The sequence below is a fragment of the Leptodactylus fuscus genome, chromosome 2 (assembly GCF_031893055.1).
Source record: "Leptodactylus fuscus isolate aLepFus1 chromosome 2, aLepFus1.hap2, whole genome shotgun sequence".
Taxonomy (NCBI): domain Eukaryota; kingdom Metazoa; phylum Chordata; class Amphibia; order Anura; family Leptodactylidae; genus Leptodactylus; species Leptodactylus fuscus.
This window is the reverse complement of record NC_134266.1, coordinates 101,325,786-101,347,052: the sequence shown is the minus strand read 5'-3', so window position 1 is coordinate 101,347,052 and position 21,267 is coordinate 101,325,786. Positions and strand designations below refer to the sequence as shown.

Below are 21,267 nucleotides of genomic sequence, written 5' to 3'. Positions count from 1 at the left end.
CATAGTGTCTGTCATATTCAGTATTTCCTGTTTAAATTTTCATTCAAACTTTTGAGAAGTAAAAGGAGAAATGCTGAGGCCAGTAGTAAATGGTACATTGAATTGATAGGCTTGAACTTGGATACATGTTGGATATGAGATCTGGCCTTGTACTGGATCAAGGCCACAGTTGGGATTTGCAGGGTAGGCAGGAAAAGATTTTCATCAGTTAAACCAGGGAACCAGGTTATGGGGGAAAAACACTGAGCAGTAGTAGGTTTCAGCTCTGTTTAATAGTGTTGATATTTTGTTTAAAGTCCTCTTCCCTATGGTGAAGCTAGCCCCCATAGCAAGGTAACCAGTTCTGAAAATGGCAGAATCAAGAAGGTAGAATGGCCCAGGGGGCCTAGTGCTAGTTCCGATCATATGACCGAGGATCATAATCAGCCTGGTAACCTCAAGTTTGCTGCCTAAAAGCCCAGGAGTAAATAAATATTCAAAGGCTCCTTGGAGAACCCCTTTACAGTATTATTTTGGGTTGTGGAATAGAGAACATGTGAAAAAACCCTCTTTAACAGATGTGAGTTTAGATACAAAATTAAAACATGCGTGTTTGTAAGCTGTGGAGTTTTGTTCGGAGTAGCTTTCTTTGAAATTCATCACCAGTCGTCAACCCTAGAGGGATGCCTTTATTGTTTCGGCAGAATGGTATGCCAGGGCTGCCCATTTACGCAACAAGTATTTGGTGCAAGGGTTGGCACAGTAGATAGATGAAGTTATGGTGTTGTGGATAAGGTCTGAAAGTATTTAAAGATCAAGAAGTGTGAAGTTGCTTGATGATGTTCTAATTTCTTAACTGGAGAGAGTTGAGGTGAGAAATAAACATAAGTAACTTGTGGCCATCTGCTTCCTACACTGTCCATAGTCCAAAATACAGCCAGTAGTGGGAGGAGAAAGAAGTGATATAGACAAGGGAAATCATTAAATGGTAGCAGAACATGTTGAATCTGGATTTTCAAGGCTTGAAAAGGCTTGATAAATTGAAAAAATCTGATTTGGTTTTATTCTATTTTGTCCATTTTTTCTGTTATTGTTATTACTATCAGCACCATGGTTATCCTCTGTTCTGTATTAATAGTTTTAGCCTCATCTGGAATAGACTACAATATAAAGATCTGGTCACCATTGGAACAAGACAAGTCTTTCAACTGGGCACTTGCTGAGGAGGTAAGGTTAAAGTGAAACTCCTCCACAATTATTTAATTATTTTTTTTTTTAAATGCAAAGTAGCCATCAGACTTAAAGGGGTTACCCACTTTCTTACTTCTGCAATTGATGACCTTAGGATATGCCATTAATATTAGATCTGCGGGGGTCTGATAGCACTGCAATATCTACACTTACTGTTACCATTTATACGGTGAGTGAACAGCATAGGTACCAGAGCGCTGCGGTCGTGTGGGTTTTGGACTCATGCAGATGTAATATTGATAGCCTATCCTAAGGATAGGTCATCAGTTGTAAAGTGGCTAACCTCTTTAGTTCAAAATAGGCTATTGGTGACCCTGTTGCCCATGTCAGGTACTTTTACAAAAGTTTTTCCTGTTTGTTTGTTTGTTTTTAATACTGCAGAGTTAGTCCTAAAGTAGACCTATCAGGGCCTTAGACTGTGAAGATGGTTGCAAAGGCTCTGAAAGCTGCACCAATTTCTGCTGGTAACAGTGGGAAAGGTAATAGAGCACATACATAGGGCTCATTGGCTGAATCTAACCCCCTGGGTCATTTTGTGTAACCTGTGAGGTCTCTCACTTGGTTCACTCACTTTTATGCAGCAATTGGCAAGGGGGCGACACCACAGGGAACTAGGGTGGTGTCTTGGCTCACAGAAACAAAGTAGTTCAACATCCACCCGTGAGGTATCTTGAGGCTGGTGCAGCGTTTGTCAGAGGAGATGGCTCCAGCAGCCAGGAGCAAATGTGACATCTTGGTAGTTCTAAATCAGCCTGCAAAGTATCTCAAGGGGAACTCTTTCTTTCCGTGCACTGCCGTGTGCCCAAAAATCAGTTGACACCCACATGTGGGGTATTTCTGTGCTCTGAGAAATTGCATAAAAAACTGTGAGATGCATTTTCTCCTTTAACCCTTTGTGAATGTGCTAATTTTAGGGCTATATGAATGTATTCTAAGAAAAAAATGAAATGCCTAAATTTCACCTCCAAATTGTTTTAATTTCCGTAAAATGCTTAAAGGGTTGACAAACTTCCCAAATGCTGTTTTGAATTATTTGAGGTGTGTAGTTTTGAAAACGGGATTTTTCATGGGGGTTTCTAATATATAAGCCTTATTAATCCCCTTCAGAACTGATGTGGTCCCTAAAAAATTAGTTTGGGAAATTTTCTGGCAACATTGAGAGATGGATGTCATTGTTTTCATAAGATAAAAGTTATACAATTTTACAATATACTTTCTGCCTCAATTCCTCATAGTTTTCTAGATCTGTGCTTGCTGTCATTCATTCTGCTGTGACTATAACGAGATGTGCACCTGTGTGATCATCACATGACCATGGTCAGAATTTCATCCACTAGAAGTAACAGAATGAATGACAACGAGCAGAGATCTAGAAAACCGTGAGGAATTGATACAGAAAGTATATTGGAACATTGTGCAACTTTTTATTATACAAACAATAACATTTGTCTGTCAGTATTGGTCTGAAAGTGGACAACCCCTTTAAGGAACTTTTGGGCTGTGTCCTTAAGGGGTTAAGGTTTATTGTGTTTATCATATAGAATAAATAATGCACACATTTTATTTTAGAGGTTGCTACGCATTTGGTGATTCCAATTGTGCATTACTTTTTTTTTTCATTTACAAGGGGAAAAATAGTCTATTTTTACTTTTTTTTCTGCAAAATGACTTAGGTGCTGCAGACATTTGAGGGGATAAATGGCAAGTAGGCTTCTGATTGATAATGGGAGAAGGGGTGATATCCTGAAAAAAAGTCTATTAGAACCCTAATCGGACCCTTTAAATGATTTAGATAGAATATTTGTTTTGAATCTTCATTCTAACATGTTCCTTTATTATACTTATGTGTTTTTGGGTATCTAGGTTATTTCACGTAATGAATTAATGTTGGAAGAAACTCGAAATACCATTACTGTACCTGCATCTTTCATGCTGCGGATGTTAGCATCATTAAACCATATCAGAGCAGGTAAGATAGAATAATAAAATTAGAAGTTATCTGTTATTTCCACAGCACAGCTATCAACTATTTGAACAGAGTTATTAAAGGGAGTCTACTACCTCCCACAAGTATGTATATTCAGCTGCCACTGCAGTGTTAAACAGCACATAACACTGATAAGCAACTTACCTTTGATATATATGACTTTTGTACATTTAGAGAAAAAACTCTTTGAAGTCAAATGCAAATGAGACACTTAACACTGGGGCGGGTCTTCAGCTCCCTGGATCACTTTCTTAATTGTTCTACAATTTCCTGTCAGAGTTGATTCTCCCGCTGCTTTGACCTCACCCAGTGTAGCACTGTCCAACCAGAGTACTAGAGGATTCTCTGGTCGGCCCAGCCTCTAGTCCAACAGGAATAGTCTATTCCCTAAGGATAATTGGAGGGTGGACCCCAAAAATCATTTTAGTGTGTGGGCCCAAGAAGCCCCAGTCCGACACTGATATCACTCACTCTATTTTTGAGCGGGAGCATCAGTAAACCAGGGAACAGAAGGCTCTGAAGGCTTTAAAGTTGTGATTCTCCAAATCTGCAGAAGTCTCATGTATAAAAATAGGTATGTTTTTTTTATCACTTTTATGTGCTGTGTAATCCAGTGGTAGCAGTTGAATAAGTTTGGGAGATTTGATAGACTCCTTTTGAAGCAGTGCATGAAAAGTGATAAATATGGGGAGATTTAAATAACTGTACTCAAATGAAGAAAGTATCAGTCTTGCTTTATTTTGTTATTTTTCTTTTTAACACCTATATGTCGTTAATCTGCCTTTTGTCGCTCCAATTGATGCCTCATGCTGCAGTGATGTTAATTGAAGTCAGACAGCTTTGAGCATGGCTCCTCTGTGTGGGAGTGGTAAGGGCTTCTCGCATGCAAATGTTATCCACACTGATTACAGTCATGACTGTAAATGGTGGCATCTCTGAAATTTTTCCAGAAAATGAAGTTTCTCATTTATTTCACTGGGGGACATCACCATGGGTATAGACCTGGCCACTATGAAACAGACACTAGGGAAAAGAAAAGCTGTTGGCTCCACCTCCAGGCTATACCCTGCCACAGCAATGTGCATGAATTTAGGTTGAACCTAGTTTCTTAAGAGAAAGACATGACCTAACTCAGGTCTTTCTGTCTTGCATAGTTTTTCTTTTTTTTCAGGTAAGGGGGTCTTCAGTGTGTACGCCACACTAGTTGTACCCTGCTGAGGGAGCAGTGCTCTACAAAAGAGTGCCGGTCCCCATCTGCTGCTTGCTGCATCAGCGGCTAGATATTCCGGTGACCCCACACCTACATGCGAGGTTCCATCAAGGGGGGTGATCCTGCGGTGCCAGAAGATGTCAGATAGGGTGAGTATGAGAAGATAAGAACAAGGGTGGGTATGCCTTCTCCCTCTCCCCTCCTCCTCCCTCCTATGCTGGCCATTGAGCCTGGAACTGCTGACCATCCCCTCATATCTCCCCTGGGCCTCCCTTTAGGTAATGAGCCCCATGCCTTTGGCGCCCCCCAATCCTGCTTCTCCCGCAGTCTCTAGTGCATCCTGCAGGGAAGGAGCAGGGGGTGTTATCGTGTTTCTTCTTCCCCCCTTTCCTCAGGCGTCCAATTATCTCTATTCGAGGTCCCTGGCTTCAGCGACACCTAGTCCACAACTAAGCCTTCCCCCTCCCTGGGCTTGCCTGGCTTCCTGGCCCCTCCTAGCCCTCCCATTGGCGGGGGGCTGCCCTGGATTGTCCCCTCTAGCTTCTCTGTGAGGGAAACCCAGGGGGAGGGCCTCATTTCACCTCGGAAAGAGTTTTTAACTCTTCACTTCCTGCATCTCGTTTTTTTTCCGTTGCTGAACTACTGTTCTCATCGTTTCCTGGAGTCACAGCACCTGGGATCCCTCTCTGTGCAGCCTGCCTGCGTCAGTCGGCGAGCAGTCATCTTTTCCAGCGGTTTGGTAGGCTATTCTTCTGGGTTCCTCCTTTTATTCCTGGGCCTTCTCCGCCATGTACTCCCGTGAAGAGCTCAGCCACTCTGGTGCCGCCACTTTTATACGTGCTCCCGTTGTAAGTTAGAGTTACCATGCAGACAGCCTGAGCGTATCTGTTTGCTCTGCAATTTATTTCAGCCAGCCCTGGAGCCTCCTGGCCCCCCTCCGGTTTATCCACCCTGGATTGGGTGGCCTCCTTTACCTCTGCCAGGGTGTCCTGACCAGACTTAGCCAGTCAGTACTGGAAACTTAGAATGGCTGTTTCTCCCAGATCCCCGCTCAGCCGGCAGCTTCTAGGGATCTTTTTGCACACCCTCCTAGTTTCCATCCCAGCTCCCGGAGCCCCTACCAAAGGATCAGGAAGTCTTCCTATAGTTCACGGTCCTCCATCCCTTCCTGTGAGCACTCACCAGATAGGGCCTCAGCTCATGGCTCTAGTCTGGCAGGCAGATCTCTGCCTTCCCCTGCTCGGTTTGCTTCCCTGGGGACGCCTCTCACTCAGCCTCAGAGCATCAGCTAGGCTTATCTATATCTGCTGCTATGCGGAACTCATCCATGCGGTATAGATGCCCTACAGATCTCTGTGGATCCAGACCTGTCTTTTTAAGTGGACATCTCCTGCCGCTATTGGGTGTTTTATCACATCTTGAGGGAACTATGGCTTATCCCGGGGCCATCCTCTGTCTTCATCTTCTCTGGAACTACTTGTGTGTCCCCGAGTGGAAGGTGAGCTCAGGGGCAGTCCTGCCAGGCTATGCTGTGACACATGTTTCTAGCTTCCCCTGGCTGGCAATGAGGAGCATCCTATGTGAAAGGAAGCAAGTTGCTCCAGTGGCACATTCAGTTAGCGCTCGGTACTTCTATTTCAGTAACTAGTGAGCACTTGCCAGCCTCTCCTGAGATATAATTTGCCAGCCGCCCCATGTGTTCTTTCCTATCATTTAAAGCCTCCTGCGCTGGATGCCATGATAACTAAGTTCTCCCAGGCTTCTATTCTACCTTCAGCATACTCCACCTCCTATTAATTGCCATGCAGAACTGATATATTGCTTTGTCCTAAGTGTTGGCTGTCATATTGCTGCAGGAAAGTGGCTTCCCTCGCCATGGTGGCCTTTGAAGTGGCTGGCTTCTCCCTCTGGCGTTCTTTCGCTGCCTCTTGGGTCAGCAAGGCCTGTTTTCCTGGGCCAAATGGCTTCAGTCAAGCCTCCGTGATACAGCTTTCCTTCAGGACAACCAGCCATCCCTTCTCTGAAATCCTGAATGCTTCCAAGTTCCTGACAGTGCCTCTAAATCTACTAAGGTGGCCGCCAATGCAGTAACATATTCGCCATACCGTTTGGATTTGGTTTTGCAACACTGAGTCCGCCTCCAAGTCATGGCCCTTCTCCCTTTCCAGGTTGAACAGGGCCGAATTTTTGTTAAGGGCCTCGAGAGGCCTATCTCTGCGGCCACTGGGGGGAATAGATTCTTCCTCTCTCAGAGGTGTTCTAAGCCTCACCTTTTCTCCTGTTCCAGGAAGCCTTCTTTCTATCCCAGACCTGCCTGGTGGTCCTGCACCAAGTGGTCCAGGCCTTCCTCTTCTAGCCCTCTTAGACATGAAGATTTTCCCTCATTCTGGGATGTCTGGGTCCTGGCCCTAGGAGGTGGCATCGCTCGGCTACTCCAGCTTTCGCCTGATTCTCTCTGCCATTCCAGGCTGTCTCCAATCTCCGCCGGTAGGGGGTCAGTCTCCCTGTTGCTGCTTCAAAGTGTACCCAGGTTTACTACTCCTAACTGTTCTACATCCCCAAGGAGGACGGCCCCCCCTTGTGCCATCAAGGACCAGAAAGGGCTCAACAGGTTAGTCCATTCTACACTCTGTGGTGGTATACTTGGAGATGGGCAAATTGTTTGTCCATCTACGTTGTGCCATCAGCGACCTTTCTAGTTAGTGCTCTCCCCTTTGGGCTGGCCTCTGCCCTCTGGGTAGTTACCTAGGTGATGGCGTCTGTTAGGTCATCCTCCTCTCTGGAGGTGTTGCCTTATTCCTTACTTGGATGACCTTCTGGTGGGGCCGCTCTAGGTCAGATACTCTGTCCAGCTTGTGGATCACCTTTGCTGCTTTCTTGCCAGTTCCACTGGCTCATCAATGTAGAAGGGTTTTTTTTCAGTGCCCTCTAGCACGTGTAATCCAGACCATAATCCTCGACACACTCCAGGGCGTGGTTCTCATTCTGGAGGCCAAGATCTTGAGTCCCACTTTCTGACGTGCTCCCCTTGCTCTCTTTGTGAGTTTTGGGCACGATTGCCTCGATCTTCTAGGCAAGCGTTCCCCAACTGCTGGTTCGCGGACCAGTACTGGTCCGCGGGGCATGTTGCACTGATCCGCGTACCAGCGTCGAGGAGTCAGCAGCTGCTGTGGAGCCGGCGAGTGTCCGATGAGCAACACTGATGCTTGGTTGTTGCTCATCGGAATAAGGTGAGCAAAGTGCAGGGTTGAGCCGGGACCCGCTGTATGTCCGGAATTCTAATACTATGCAGCACATGCAGCAGTTCTTGGTTCCACCCCGCACTCGCCTTACAAACTTTGGGTAACTACATTACACTGCTTAACCCCACCCCCAACAACACGTCTTCCCGCCCCCACCGGGCCATAGAAAAATTGTCTTGCTGAAACTGGTCCCTGATGGGAAAAAAGGTTGGGGACGACTGTTCTAGGCCATCCCTTTCAGGTACTCTCTCGTCCTCTCCACTTGACGTTTCTCACCCGCTAGGACAGATCTCAACTGCCTGATTCCCTTTCATTCTTGTTTTCTCCAAGAGGAACTAAAGGTGTATCTCCTCGCCAGGAACTTCCCAGGGAGGTCCTTCTTCCCCTCTGTTGGTAGGTGATTCGCTCTGATGCCAGTTTCCATGGCTGGGGAGTGGTCTTCAGTGCCTTCACTGTTCAGGAGGGCCTGTGGCCCATCTCAAGTTCTCCCTCCAGTTCAATCTGCTCCAACCAAGGGCTATCTTATTTGCCCTGTCTCATTGGATCTCTCTTCTCTTGCCCGTGGTTGCCTACTTGAGCCCTCAGCGTGGCACCAGGAGCCATGCGGCCTTACTAGCAGCCATCCAATCTCTTCCTTAAATGGAGCACCTCGATCCAGGTCTTTCAAACCCATTCATTTGAACGGGTTTGAAAAGTGTCCGGCTGTGAGCGCCGGTGAGCATTTTATGCTCTCTGCGACAAAACAGTTTTTTTTTAAACCAGACACAGAAGTTGGACATGCAGTACTCTGTATCCGGTTTAAAAAAAATGATTTCGCTGCGGAGAGCATAAAACGCTCACCGGCGCTCATGGCTGGACTTGGCATTGACAGAAGACGGAAACCTGAAAATGGAGAGCCGAACGCTGGTGTGAACCCAGCATAAGCTGTACAATGATGTGCTTTACCAAAAAGCTTTATTTTAGTTTTAACTCCTTACAAGACTTTTTCACAGAAGGATTTTGGCTTACTTGCATAGACTTTGGCACACTGCAGTCTAGCTGTTTATGCCTGTGTCAGCAGTGGAGTCCTCCTGGGTCTCCTGCCATAGTGTTTCATTTCATTCATATGTCAATGGATAGTTTGTACTGACACTGATACACCTTGAGCCTGAGTTTGAATTTCTTTGGAACGTAATTGGGGTTTCTTTTCCACCATCCAGACTATCCTACTTTGAAAATATTCATCAATTTTTCTTTTCCGTTCATATCCAGGGAAATTAGCTACAGTATCATAGGTAGTAACCTTCTTTTTTTTTTTTACTTGAATTTTATTGAAGATTTTTCAGAGTATACAAAAGCAACATATAGCACGATATAAATCACAGTATAATAAATTATAATGCAGATGAGGAGAGAATGAGAAGAGAAGGATAGGGAGGAAAGGAGGGTAATGATTGGGTTCATGGTGGGCTTATATAAGCGGGAGAAAGGTGAGAGAAGAGGGGAGGGGGGAAAGGGAGAGGAGGAAAAGGGGGGGAGGTGGGTAGAGAGAGGTCAGAAGGAGAGGTTGGGAGGGTGGGAGGACCATAGGAAATAGATGTGATACATAATCAACAGTCATCATCAACAAACCGTAATCCAGTAGACATTGTTGTAACAAAAACAATATGGTACAGGTGAGAAAGCAAGCTGGCACCCTTATTGGTGTCAGTACAGGAATGACTAACAGGCCTGGATGTAGAGGAGAATCTGCTGAGGCCAGTGAAGCTGGGGTATTAGCTGAGGAGGACAGCAGGGTTTTTGCATCAAGGCTTTCTAAGCAAGGCACTCACTGTGGCCTGTTCTAAGATGGCCGGTAAGACCCTCTGTGCTGTAGAGCAGAAGATGCAGGTGCCATTTTGGAGTGTTTCAGTCATAGCTGGAATGAAGAACTCTGTTAGCTTTATTTGACTTTTCTTCTGCTTGCTGTGGACCATTGCGGGCAGGGTAATGCCAGGCTGGTCCCTGGACAGTGGAGCTCCCGCTCTATGCGACTAGCTTCATGTGCCGCTTGGCCACACCCCCTAAACTTCTTAATTATGTGGTGGACAAAGGAACATCAAGATCTCTGGAGATGGACTTGTAAATTTCAAATTGTTGATAATTATCCACAATTTTGGTTCTCAAGGCATCAGACTGTTCTCTTTTCTATGCTTACTGTTGCACACACAGACACACAATGCAAATATTATTTCAACTTCTCTCCTTTTATCTGGTTTCATGTTGAATGAGCATTACATGCTTGAAACAAAGTTATTTACCCACAAAACGGTGCAAACAATTTTGTCTAGCCCATGTTTGGAGTTGTATGTGAAATTATGTCCAATTTGCCTTTTTTTCTTATTCTTTTTTTGTGTTATTCCAATAAAAAAACACGTATAACAAAACATGTAATTGAAATAATGTTCACAGTGACATGGTGATTACAGTACATCCATCTGATTAAGACCTTAGACTGAAAGAAAAGACTGGTAGTGGTCGTATTTTTTAGAATTCAAGTGCTCCTATTGATGTTTTAAGACTTTCTTTTTCTCATTCACAGATAGAGCAGAGCAGAGAGCAGAAGAAAATGCAAATGAAGATGAGTGAAGCGGTTTACACAATATGTACATAATATGTACAATATTTTCTTATAAAAAAAAAAAGTAATATTTTGGTTCAAAGTATTATTCTGTATTGTAAAGTATGTACCAAATATTCACAATTTATCTCTTTTAGGCTTGGTTCACATCTGTGTCAAAAATCTCCAATCCGCTGCAATGTCAGTTGAAAAATCACGGATTAAAAAAACGTGCAAGTCTTAGGGTATGTTCAGACAGAGTTTATTGGTCCGGAACCTGAGGCGGAGGCCGCCTCAGGTTCCGGACCAAGAACCGGGTAGCTGCGACTGAAAGCCGGTGTACTGCCCCGGCATCCAACTGCGCACTCCGCTCCAGATTAGGAGGAGGGTGTGTCTTCAGGCCAAATCGTGAGGTGAAACGGCCTGAAGAATGAGCATCTCGCTTCTCTTTCCAGGAGCCGGAACAAACCTGAAATCAATGGGGGCTGTCTTTATGGTCAGGATTTTGAGGCGGATATGGCCTCAAAATCCTGACCAAAATACTCCATGTGAACTTACCCTGACTCTTTTCATCCAGCAGTTTTAGTTTAAGAAAATGGACACCTGACAGATTACCTTATAGTCAGTGGTGTCTATCAGGCTCCGTATCTGCTGTTTTAGCAGTCCGACTGGTCCTTATTCTGGTCTTCACACAGCTGAAGCTAATGTGAAACTAGCACTCTCTCTCTCTCTCTCTCTCTCTCTCTCTCTCTCTCTCTCTCTCTCTCTCTCTCAATTAAAGCTGGGAATCAATGTTAGGCTCAGTTCACATTTGGGCCCTGTCTCAGTTCCCCTCTCTGCATGAAAAATACAGAACTGCAAGCAGCGCTTTTCTCTCAGCATTTTTAGCCCTTTTGGGGGGCAAACTGAACGGAAACCACAGGTACCCTATTATAGAATGGAAACCCGAGTGCAGATGTGAACCTAGCCCCATTTTGACTTTTAAAGAAGCATTTATATAACAATTTTCTAACAATGGAGTGGGAAGCGTGAATTCATATAAATGTGTTATTTGTTTATTATAAACTTGTACGTGTATAATTTTCATCCAAAGTTGTGTTACTGATTTTCATTTTATGCTATATGCGGTTTTATAGTTTATCATGAGGTGATGTGATAAAAGAAAGTAAATTCTCTTTCACTGGAAGCAAAAAGATATATTGGGGCAGATAGTTTAAAACAAAACTGTTTTGGTTGCCCGTTGCATCCAATCACAATGCAGCTATCATTTTGTATTCTGCTCTCGAAAAATTAAAGCTGCATTGTGTTTAGTTCTCATGGGTAACTACCGTAAGTATATTTGCTTATATGACATTAATAATTCTGCTCCAATATGTTTAAATATTAATTAAAATTTAATATATAATGATTGCAAATGTATATAGCGTCACCTGCCATATTGGCCTTCATAGAAAATGTCTTTTGTTCAATGTAAGGCTGAAGCCTCACGTGGCGTAAATGCCATGGTTTTTCAAACATTGCAGAAAAATACTATGCAGCAGAAATGCTGCAATTTCCAAAATAGTCACGTTTTTGAAAAACAGAGCATGTCAATTATACCTATGGAAACGCTGGCGGTTTCCTTCTAGGTATAATTATAGCAGAAAATCTGCAGAGGAAAACTCTGCACTCCAGCACTGCTGGAAAAACCGCAATGTATTTACGCTGTGGTTTTTCCCATAGTGCTTTTCCACTGCAATGTGCTACGTGGGGCCTTCGCCTAGATCATTCTGTGAATAATTATTGTTATTACCTAACCTTTTTCCCTTTTTTTTTAATGATTTACCTGGAGTATATCTCTATAGACAGTATGAATGATTTTACTATCATTACTGAAGCAGAATAATTCATGTGTAACCTAGTAAATAATTTGAAACTTCTCTTCCACTCTGAGTTACTTCTGGCATAATCTAAAGTCTTTATTCAACTACTGTAATTGCCATTTAAGGCTAGGGTTCCATGTAGTAGGCCTGTAGCAAAAAAAAATGCCACAGGTAAAACCACGGCGGCAGCGCATAGCATTTTTTCACGCAGCGCTTTTCACTGAAATTTTTCCTCTGCACACTTTCTGCTTCATTAGGGAAACCACTGGCATTTCTGTAGGTATAACTGACTTGCTACGATTTCCAAAACTGAGACGAATCTGCTGCACATATTTTTCCACAAGGTATAGATGGGGTCAACCAGCCTCACGGAGAATACTCCAATGACAAACCTGAGATCCTTCATAATGCTCCTGGCTGTCAAAGGAACAGGCCGGCTTCCGAGATCTCACCACGCGGGAGCCAGCCTACAAAGAAAAAGGTACGGGGCCGATACAGAACAGCCCCATTGCCAGTTGTAGTAACTCTTTTTTTGAAGAGGGGGGGGTCACACTCAGCAATGCCTGTGATCAGGTCTCTCTGCAGTAGAACGACTCGACTTCCACCATAATTGTACAGCAGATGTTGAGAGGGGGTTAAACCTAACTGTAAGGGTCCATTCACATGGAGGAAAATGGTGAGGAATTTGGTGTGGAATTTCAGCAATGAAAAAAAGCCTCCCATTGACTTCAATGGGTTCCTTTTCTGTGACCATTTTTTTTTTTGCCGGACACAAAGTCGGACATGCAGGACTTTGTGTCCGGTTAAAAAATGGTTTCCCTCCGGACAGGCAGAAGACGCACACGGGTGGTCACCTTTACATACTCATTCAAGTGAATGGGTTTGAAAGCTGACCGCCGGGTTTCCATCTCCTATCCAGTTTCATGGGGCAGAAGACAGAAACCGGCCGGATTGGCTAAACCGGAGACCAGGCACAGATGTGAACCCGCCCTAACCTCTACCATTATTTTAGCAAGCAATTTCCACTTTACATAGCATTAATAGTGAGATAAGTAGTATTATCATTCATATATTAACCCCTACTTGCACCAAGATGTACATGTACATCCTGGTGCATGTGACTAAGTATGGGAGGGGGGGTGCTCGAACAGCAGGGACCCGGCAGCAAATGCAAAAACAGCCCTGAGTGGTTCCTTTCACTTTCTGTTTCATGTTAGGTAACTGGGCAAACCTCCGTGGCATGATCGCAGAAGTCGACCCATTAACATGGCATCCAGGAGCCTTCTGAAGACTCTCAGACCTGCCATAGTATTGAAACTACTGAAGCCTGCCTACAGCAGGTTTCAATAGTTACTTAGCAAATATGCTATGGCATTTGTGATCTGAAGATTACATGTTCAATCACCCTGGGGAAGGAAGGGGGGACTAAAAAAATTTTTAAAAAAAGAATGAAAAATTATTTTTAAAAAATGTGAAAAAAAAACCCTAAATGTTTAAATCGCCCCCTTTTTTCTAGGTCACATATAAATGTAAAAAAAAACAGGAAAACAAAATGGCTGATTTATCGGTTTTTTTTTGTTGATTTGCTTCCCTAAACAAAAAAAAAAAGGAATAAAAAGTGATTAAAACATCACAGGAAACCACTGCAAACTTTTTGTGAAAACCGCTGCGGTAAAAACTGTCACGCATTGTCACCACAGATTTTCCCACAGAGCTTTTTTGATGTGGGATGCTACATGGGACCTTAACCTACATTTGATATCGCCGTGATCACACCGACCGAGAGAATAAATCTAACACCTAGCATTTTTACATCAGAGTGGAATCAAATAAAAACAAAACTCCTAAGAAACTGCATTTTTTTCACAATTCCATTTGTATTCTGAATTTTTTTTCCTGCTTCCCAGTACATTGTACAGAACAATAAATGATTTTGAAGTACAACTTGTCACACAAAAATAAAGCCCTCATATGCCTACATAAATGGAAAAATTAAGTTAAGTTATGGCTTTTGGAATTCTGGGGACAAAAAACTAAAACACAAAGATGAAAAATATCTGTGGCGGATAAGGGATTTACATCAACATACTCATGAAAGGTGTAAAAAAGCATTTATTTAAAAATTAATTAAATATGTATCGTGCACTCGAATTCTGAACATTTTTTTTTTATGCAGTATACATAAATTTGGATTGATATTCTAAAGAAAATGTATTATATTCTAACATATTTAAGGATATACAATTTCTTGCAGTATATATGTAGGTCCATTATGGTCTGCTATTTATATTTATCTTTTAGCCATGACTTGCGCTGCTGCATTCATACAGTATAACACAAGTAAAAAAAAATTGTGTTTATAATGCACTTTACTAGGAATGATATTTAATTTTCTGCTCTGCAGTTCATCAAGTTTTTATTTTGTTGTATCACTTTTGCAGTGGTTCAGTGTAACGATTGTAAGAATGAATCATATGATTATAAGAAATAATAATCTCTGTAATCCTAATGAAGGTTGTCTGGTTTTGAGCATCACTAGGCTTACAAAGACAAATTAAGATAAGACTGTCAGAGAGTGTACATTATGTTTTAAAACATGCAAATAAAGTGTTTTGGCTATAGCTGTGATCCGGTATTTACTAGCAGCTACAATTATAAACTGTATTTGAGAAGATCCTTATGACAACTCTTGCTGCCTTGCTTTGCAGTTCAGAGTGATTGGGACTCAAAATCAGTTACCAAAAGGTATTTTTCAAATTCAGTTTAGAAAATGAAAGACATATTGCTGATTTTTATAAGGTCCACTGTTTCTGTAGCTATGTAACAAAGGATTATATGAACAGTACACATTTGTTTATTTGCATCATGTGGTAAAGCAGAAGACAATTTGGAAGAATTTTCCTTTTTTCTCAAAGCACTATTAAACTATTGTCTGTGTGTGTGTTTGTTTTATTCTGTTTAATGAACACCAGGCTTACACAGTACAGAAAAAAAGCTTAATTGTCATGACAATATCATGTACATCATGGAGACATATGCACAGCAAAAATAAACAAGTGAAAGAGATCAATTACGGTAGCTATTTACAATTATTATACAAAACATTATTAAAGGGCTGGTCAAGAGAGACTAAGGGCCTGGCTTGTTTGCAACCACAAGGACCTGACTGACAAAAGTGGCTGAGGTACGGTGTACCACAAGCCCAAGCTATCCCACATTTCTGTGTGCATTGTTTATGCTTATACACAATGTTTTCATTGGGGATGCTCTTATTAACTAGCAACTTACAGTGTGAAAGTGATGACAGGCAAGCCACACTCCACAACCTTCCTAGCCCAAAAAAGTGCCTAGAAATATCCTAGTATAATGGTGCATAAGTCCTCAAGCAACAACCCTAGAAGACTAAGTTTTGGAGGGCTAGGTACCGATTGCTGAAGCAATTCCAGTAGAAAGATTCACATTCCCAAATCAAATTAATAAAATTTGTGTCACGGGTACAATAGAGAGTGTGTGGCAGGTGGCCTATTCTAAATAGGCAAGAGGTCATCAGGTAACATTGATGGAGAACATACAGTGCAAATAATATGTTGTTCATGGAAGGGAAGACAAACAAATGTGATTCTAAGGCAGTCTTCCACAGACAGGGTGGGATTAATCTCCCTCCACCATGCCTCCACTGGAAGTTGTTGAGATTCTATACCAGAAACGTAAAACACAGAAATCATACCTTCAGGACACTGGGTCTTGAGGACTCCAATAATGGGCAATTATGCAGCTAGAGGACAGGGGTGAACCTACCCCTTTCGCCCCCCTAGGCGAACGACAGAAAGCCGCCCCCCCCTCCCGGGAGGAGGGGGCGGAGCGGAGGGGGCGTGACTGAGCAAAGGGGGCGGGGTGAAATGAGGGGCGGGGCTTAGCACCATTCGCACAGAGCGGACTTGCTCTCTGCCTGAGCGTGAGGGGAGGCTGCTGGAGCAACGCTGCTCCAGTGGCCTCCCCAATCCACCGCTCGGTGCTAAGCCAAGGAAAAATGCCGCCCTCCCTGGGGCCCTGACATAGCGCCGCCTGAAGCGGTCGCTTCAGGTCGCCTCATGGGAGGTGCGGCGCTGCTAGAGAATCAATAGAGGACCAGCTGGAACAAAAAAAAAAAAAAGAGAGAAAGTGGTTCTGTAAGGCAAGGTTGCCTTAGGACTTTGGTAGCTGGAGACTGAATAGGGACAACTACAGGAATTACCCCACACATAACATGCCATGTGTGACAGAAGCCTCTAAAATATATATTTTCCATGGTTTCCATGAAATGCTCGATAAATATTTGATGTGAGTTGTGGAGGTAATTTGTAATATTTATTGCACCAGAGACTTTGTGATGATTAATATTATCAGTTGCTAAATACTCCTTCTAACTCCTGAACCATAAGGCCGGGTTCACATGGAGTATTCTGGCTCGTCATTTGGTACGTAGACGCCGCGGGAGGTTTTGCGGGCCGTATACGCTCCCATTGTTTTCAATGGGAGCCGGTACTGTACACGCGCGCTATTTTGCAGCCGTGATTTTGCGGCGGCCGCAAAATAGCGCCGCGTGTACGGTACCGGCTCCCATTGAAAACAATGGGAGCGTATACGGCCCGCAAATCCTCCCGCGGCGTCTACGTATCAAATGACGAGCCAGAATACTCCGTGTGAACCCGGCCTCAATGGTCATGTTATAAGAGCATGGAGAACAGATAAGTCCCAAACAAGCACAGGAGGTGTCACCTCCGGTTTCAGATTCCTAATTGCTTTGAAAAATCTTGATACTAAAGGATGACAAGAGAATTTTCTATCGATCATGGCATTAATGGCTGTCTTGTGAACTTTGAGAACATTAAAATTTAAGACCTTTTTGAAAGCCATTTTGCAGAAATTGTAGAACTCTTTGTATTTGTACTGAATGTAATTCTGAATCGCATAGCCAAGAAGATAATTTAGACCATATTTTATGATTAGTCTTATTTGTAGAGTTCTTACGGGTGCCAATAGAATATTAATTACTGATGTAGATAACCCTGAATTCTTCAGTCTTGACCTTCACAAACCGATTTGAAAGATGTAGTTTGCTCAACTCTGGATGGAACAGGCCTTTCTGGATTAACAAATGTAGATACTAAGGAACAGGCCAATGCTCGTTGTTCAAACTTTGTAATAATAGAAGAAACCAGGCCCCCTGGGGTCAGAAATTATCACGGATGGACCTGCCAGCAAAATTTTCTGCAGAAATCTCTGGATAATCTGGACTGGAGGAAAGACAACAAAATTTGTGTCTCCAAATCCTGGAGAATGCATCCACTGCATATGGATGATCTTCAGGATTCAGAGAACAAAACACTGCATGTTTTGCATTGTTCTTGGTTGCCATCAACTACATCTGTGGCATTTCCCATCTGTCTGTTAGAATATGAAAATTGATGGTCTGAATGTCGTCTGGCTCAGAAGATCCGCTCTGGTATTCAGAGATTCTTTTATATGGAGAACTCTTAAATGCAGCAGAGCAGAGTCTGCCAATTGAAAAATCTTCTTGCATTCTGTCATCAGTAACCTGCTTCAGGTTCCATACTGCTTGTTCAAATAATAGACCACTACTTGGTTATCTGTTTGAATTAAGACACATTTGTCCTGGATTAATGATTTGAAATGAAGAAGTACCATCCTGACACCTTTCATCTCTGGACAGTTTGAAGACCAGCATCTGTCCCATTTGTCCCATAGGCTTTGTGCCCAAAGGGTTTGTAGATGAGCATCCCAACCTGTCTGGGACGCATCTGGGGTTAGGATGACTAACTCCTTGAACTGAAAACTTTTTCCCTTGTTCAAATTGTGTAAATTAGGCCATGTGAGAGAGTGAAGGGTGTGGTCTGGGAAGACGGGTACATTCCAGCCAGGCACCTAAAGGGTGTATGGTAAAACCTCACACCAGGGAGGTCAGATGACTAATCAGACCCTAATAACAGTCTGAGTGTGAAGACTAGCAGGGTGGCACCACACAGACAGAGTTGAACTGTCCAGACCTCCAAAGCAGGTACTGTGCCACCTGTTGTTGTTGCCATGGTGGGAGACTGGTAGCCAGTCTCCTGTATAGTCAGTGAAAAGTTTCCTTACGTTTAATTTAGTTTTTTCAGCAGAGAAGGACTTTGTTTTTTGTTTAACCTGTGGCTTTGCAAAAGCAGTGTATGCGCTACATGTGAATAAAGCCTGAACTTGTGTGCAATCCAGTGTCTGTGTCCCTGTTTCCTGCACTGCTACAAGCATCTACCTGAGCGATTCCCCGCATATGGTGCTTTGGATGCGGGCATAAGTGCAGTGAGACATACGCGAGCTGAGATAGAAAGCCACAGCTATGGAAGAGATTGTGAAACAGCTGGTACTGGCTAATCAGCAGCAGCAGCAAGCTATGGCAGTACAGCAAGAGACTAACCAGCAGTTACAGCAGAAACTTGCAGAGACTACTGCAGCGCAACAATAGGCTAACAGGCTGTTGCTGCAGAGACATGAAGAGGCTAACAGGCTGTTGCAGCAGAGAAACGTAGAGGCCTGTCAGCAGCAGCAGCAGCAAGCTAATGCAGCACAACAGGAGACCAACCGACTTTTGGCCAAGCAGATGTCCATGTTGCTTGCTGCTCAGCAAAAGCCCGACCCAGCAAAGCCAGAGCGGGATGCTAGGAAAGAGGTCCGTGAAGCATTGACCAAAATGACGTCAGAGGACGAAGTAGAGGCCTATCTGTCTGGGTTTGAAAGAGTGGCCATCCGTGAGAGGCTTCCACCGCAGCTCTGGGCAGAGGTGTTGGCCCTTTTCTTAGTTGTTGAGCCCCAGCAAGCTTATTTTGACCTGAGTGAACAGGATGCATGTGATTACCAGCTCGTGAAGGCAGAGATCCTGGCCCGACTGGGTGTGGACCAGAATGTCCGGGCTCAAAGTTTCCATGAGTGGGAATACCAGGAGGCGTTACCACCAAGGTCCCAAATGCACAACCTTGTCCAGAAGTGGCTCCAGCCACAGACATTGACCCCAGCACAGATTGTGGAGTGGATTGTCGTAGACCTCGTACCTGAGGTCTTTACCAAGTAAGACCAGAGGTGGGTGGGGCATGGAGACCCAAGAAACGCCAATGCATTGGTGGGGGTTGGTGGAGCGATACTGGGCTACACAGTCCCTGTTGAAGGGGTGCCCCCAAATCCCACAAGCTCCCAAGGCCCAGAGGGACAATTTATCTTGGGCTCCCCAGGATAAGGCAGTGACCCAGGGGAGAAGGACTGTCATCTGCTGGCAGTGCCAGGAGCCGGGCCATATTGTGGCTAATTGTCCCCATGCCACTGAACCCATGGACTGCAGCCTGAGCCGGAGGGTGTCCCTCTATGCTGCACCTGTTTACACTGCTGCCACCCCAGACACTGTTGATGAGTGCCACCTGTGCCAGGTGACTGTGGCTGGGTGCTTAGTGGTGGCACTACTGCACTCTGGTGACCCTTGTTAATGTGAACTATGTTAACCACGGAACTATCACTGGACGCACAGTCGGGGTCCAGTGCATACATGGAGATATAAGGGACTACCCAACCATGATTATCTCCATCCAGACCCCCTGTGGAAAGAGCCGACATGAGGCAGGGGTCATTAAGAACTTGCCCCATGACCTCATTCTGGGATGGGACTTTCCCCTATTTTGGACTCTGTGGCGAGGAAAGCAAGGGTCAGAGGATTTAACCCCAAGAATACCACAAGTGTTGTCTGGTCAGGTCCTTGAGCCTGAACCTAATAACCAGGACTGCCGTAGGGGTGACCATGTTAAAAGAGGATTGTGGCTCTATGTCTCCCCCAGAGGTAATGGCAGTTGAAGCCGAGGAGGCTGGTACTAAACTTCAGAATGTCAGATTTATAAGTGTCTCATGATAACTTTGGTACTGCACCAGGATCCTACTCTGCAAAGGGCCTGGGAAAATGTTAGTGTTATCAATGGTGTGTCTCAGTGCCCAGGCGCTGATGAGGTGTTCCCCCGCATGGTTGTCAACCAGGAGTTGTTATACCGAGTTGACAGGGTGCGAGGTGAGACCTTAGAGCAATTACTGGTACCCCAGCCTTATCGCCGGATGGTGCTGGAGTTGGCACATAAACATGTGCTAGGGGGTCACCTAGGTGCCACAAAAATGCTGGACCGCATATTGCAGCATTTTTATTGGCCGGGGGTATATCATGAGGTTAAAGTGTTCTGTGAAACATGTCCAGAGTGTCAGTTGTATGCCCCCATGGCACATTTTCGAAGCCCCCTGGTACCTCTGCCCATTATTGCGATGCCCTTTGAAAGGATTGCCATGGACTATGGTAGCTTGTTTAGTTAAGTCCGCTCGGGGCATCAACATATTCTAGTAGTCATGGACTATGTTACTCGATATCCTGAAGCCATCCCTCTACGGCACACGTCAGCAAAGTTGATAGCCAAAGAGTTGTTCGCCCTGTTTTGCCGAGTGGGACTACCCAAGGAGATCCTCATAGATCAGGGTACCCCATTTATGTATAAAGTGACCAGGTTATTATGTAAAATTTTCAATATCAAACAGTTGCGTACATCTGTTTACCATCCCCAGACAGACGGGTTAGTAGAATGGTTTAACAAAACCTTAAAAAATATGCTGAAAAGGTGGTGAGCAAGGATGGAAAAGACTGGGATGTTCTGTTAACCTACTTGATGTTTGCCATCGGTGAGGTACCGCAGGCTTCCACTGGGTTTTCTCTTTTTGCATTGGTTTATGGCAGACATCCTAGGGGTCTCTTGGACATCGCCAAAGAGACGTGAGAGCAAGAACCCACCCCTACAAAAGTGTTATTGAACATATTGGTGGTATGCAGGACAGGATAGCGGCAGTCATGCCCATGGTTAGAGAACATCTGCAGGAGGCCCAAAAGGCTCAGAGCCATGTTTACAATAGGTTGGCAAGGGTAAGGGCCTTTAAACCCGGTGTCCGAGTACTTGTAATCATTCCCACAGTGGAGAGTAAGTTTCTTGCCAAATGACAAGGCCCCTATGAGGTAATGGAAAGGATAGGGGAAGTCAACTACAAGGTTCGTCAGCCAGTCGGAGAAAACCTGAACAGCAACAAGAATGCAAAGAGTTTGTAGCTAGGAA

General features: G+C 44.2%; 1 protein-coding gene across 6 annotated transcripts in view; it reads left to right on the top strand.

Annotated features, from left to right (window-relative positions):
• The window catches only part of DCAF6 (DDB1 and CUL4 associated factor 6), a 196,827-nt gene extending 181,781 nt beyond the window's left edge, over positions 1-15,046 (top strand). For 5 of the 6 annotated variants that reach the window (XM_075264279.1, XM_075264278.1, XM_075264275.1 and 2 more), the window contains 3 exons: positions 1,118-1,206; positions 3,094-3,199; positions 10,230-15,046. In XM_075264279.1, coding sequence (XP_075120380.1) covers positions 1,118-1,206; positions 3,094-3,199; positions 10,230-10,276 — 242 coding nt within the window. In that variant the 3' untranslated portion in view covers positions 10,277-15,046. The remainder of the gene's footprint in view (positions 1-1,117; positions 1,207-3,093; positions 3,200-10,229) is intronic. The other variant, XR_012715055.1, reaches the window with a different exon arrangement.
• The last annotated feature ends 6,221 nt before the right edge of the window (positions 15,047-21,267 follow it).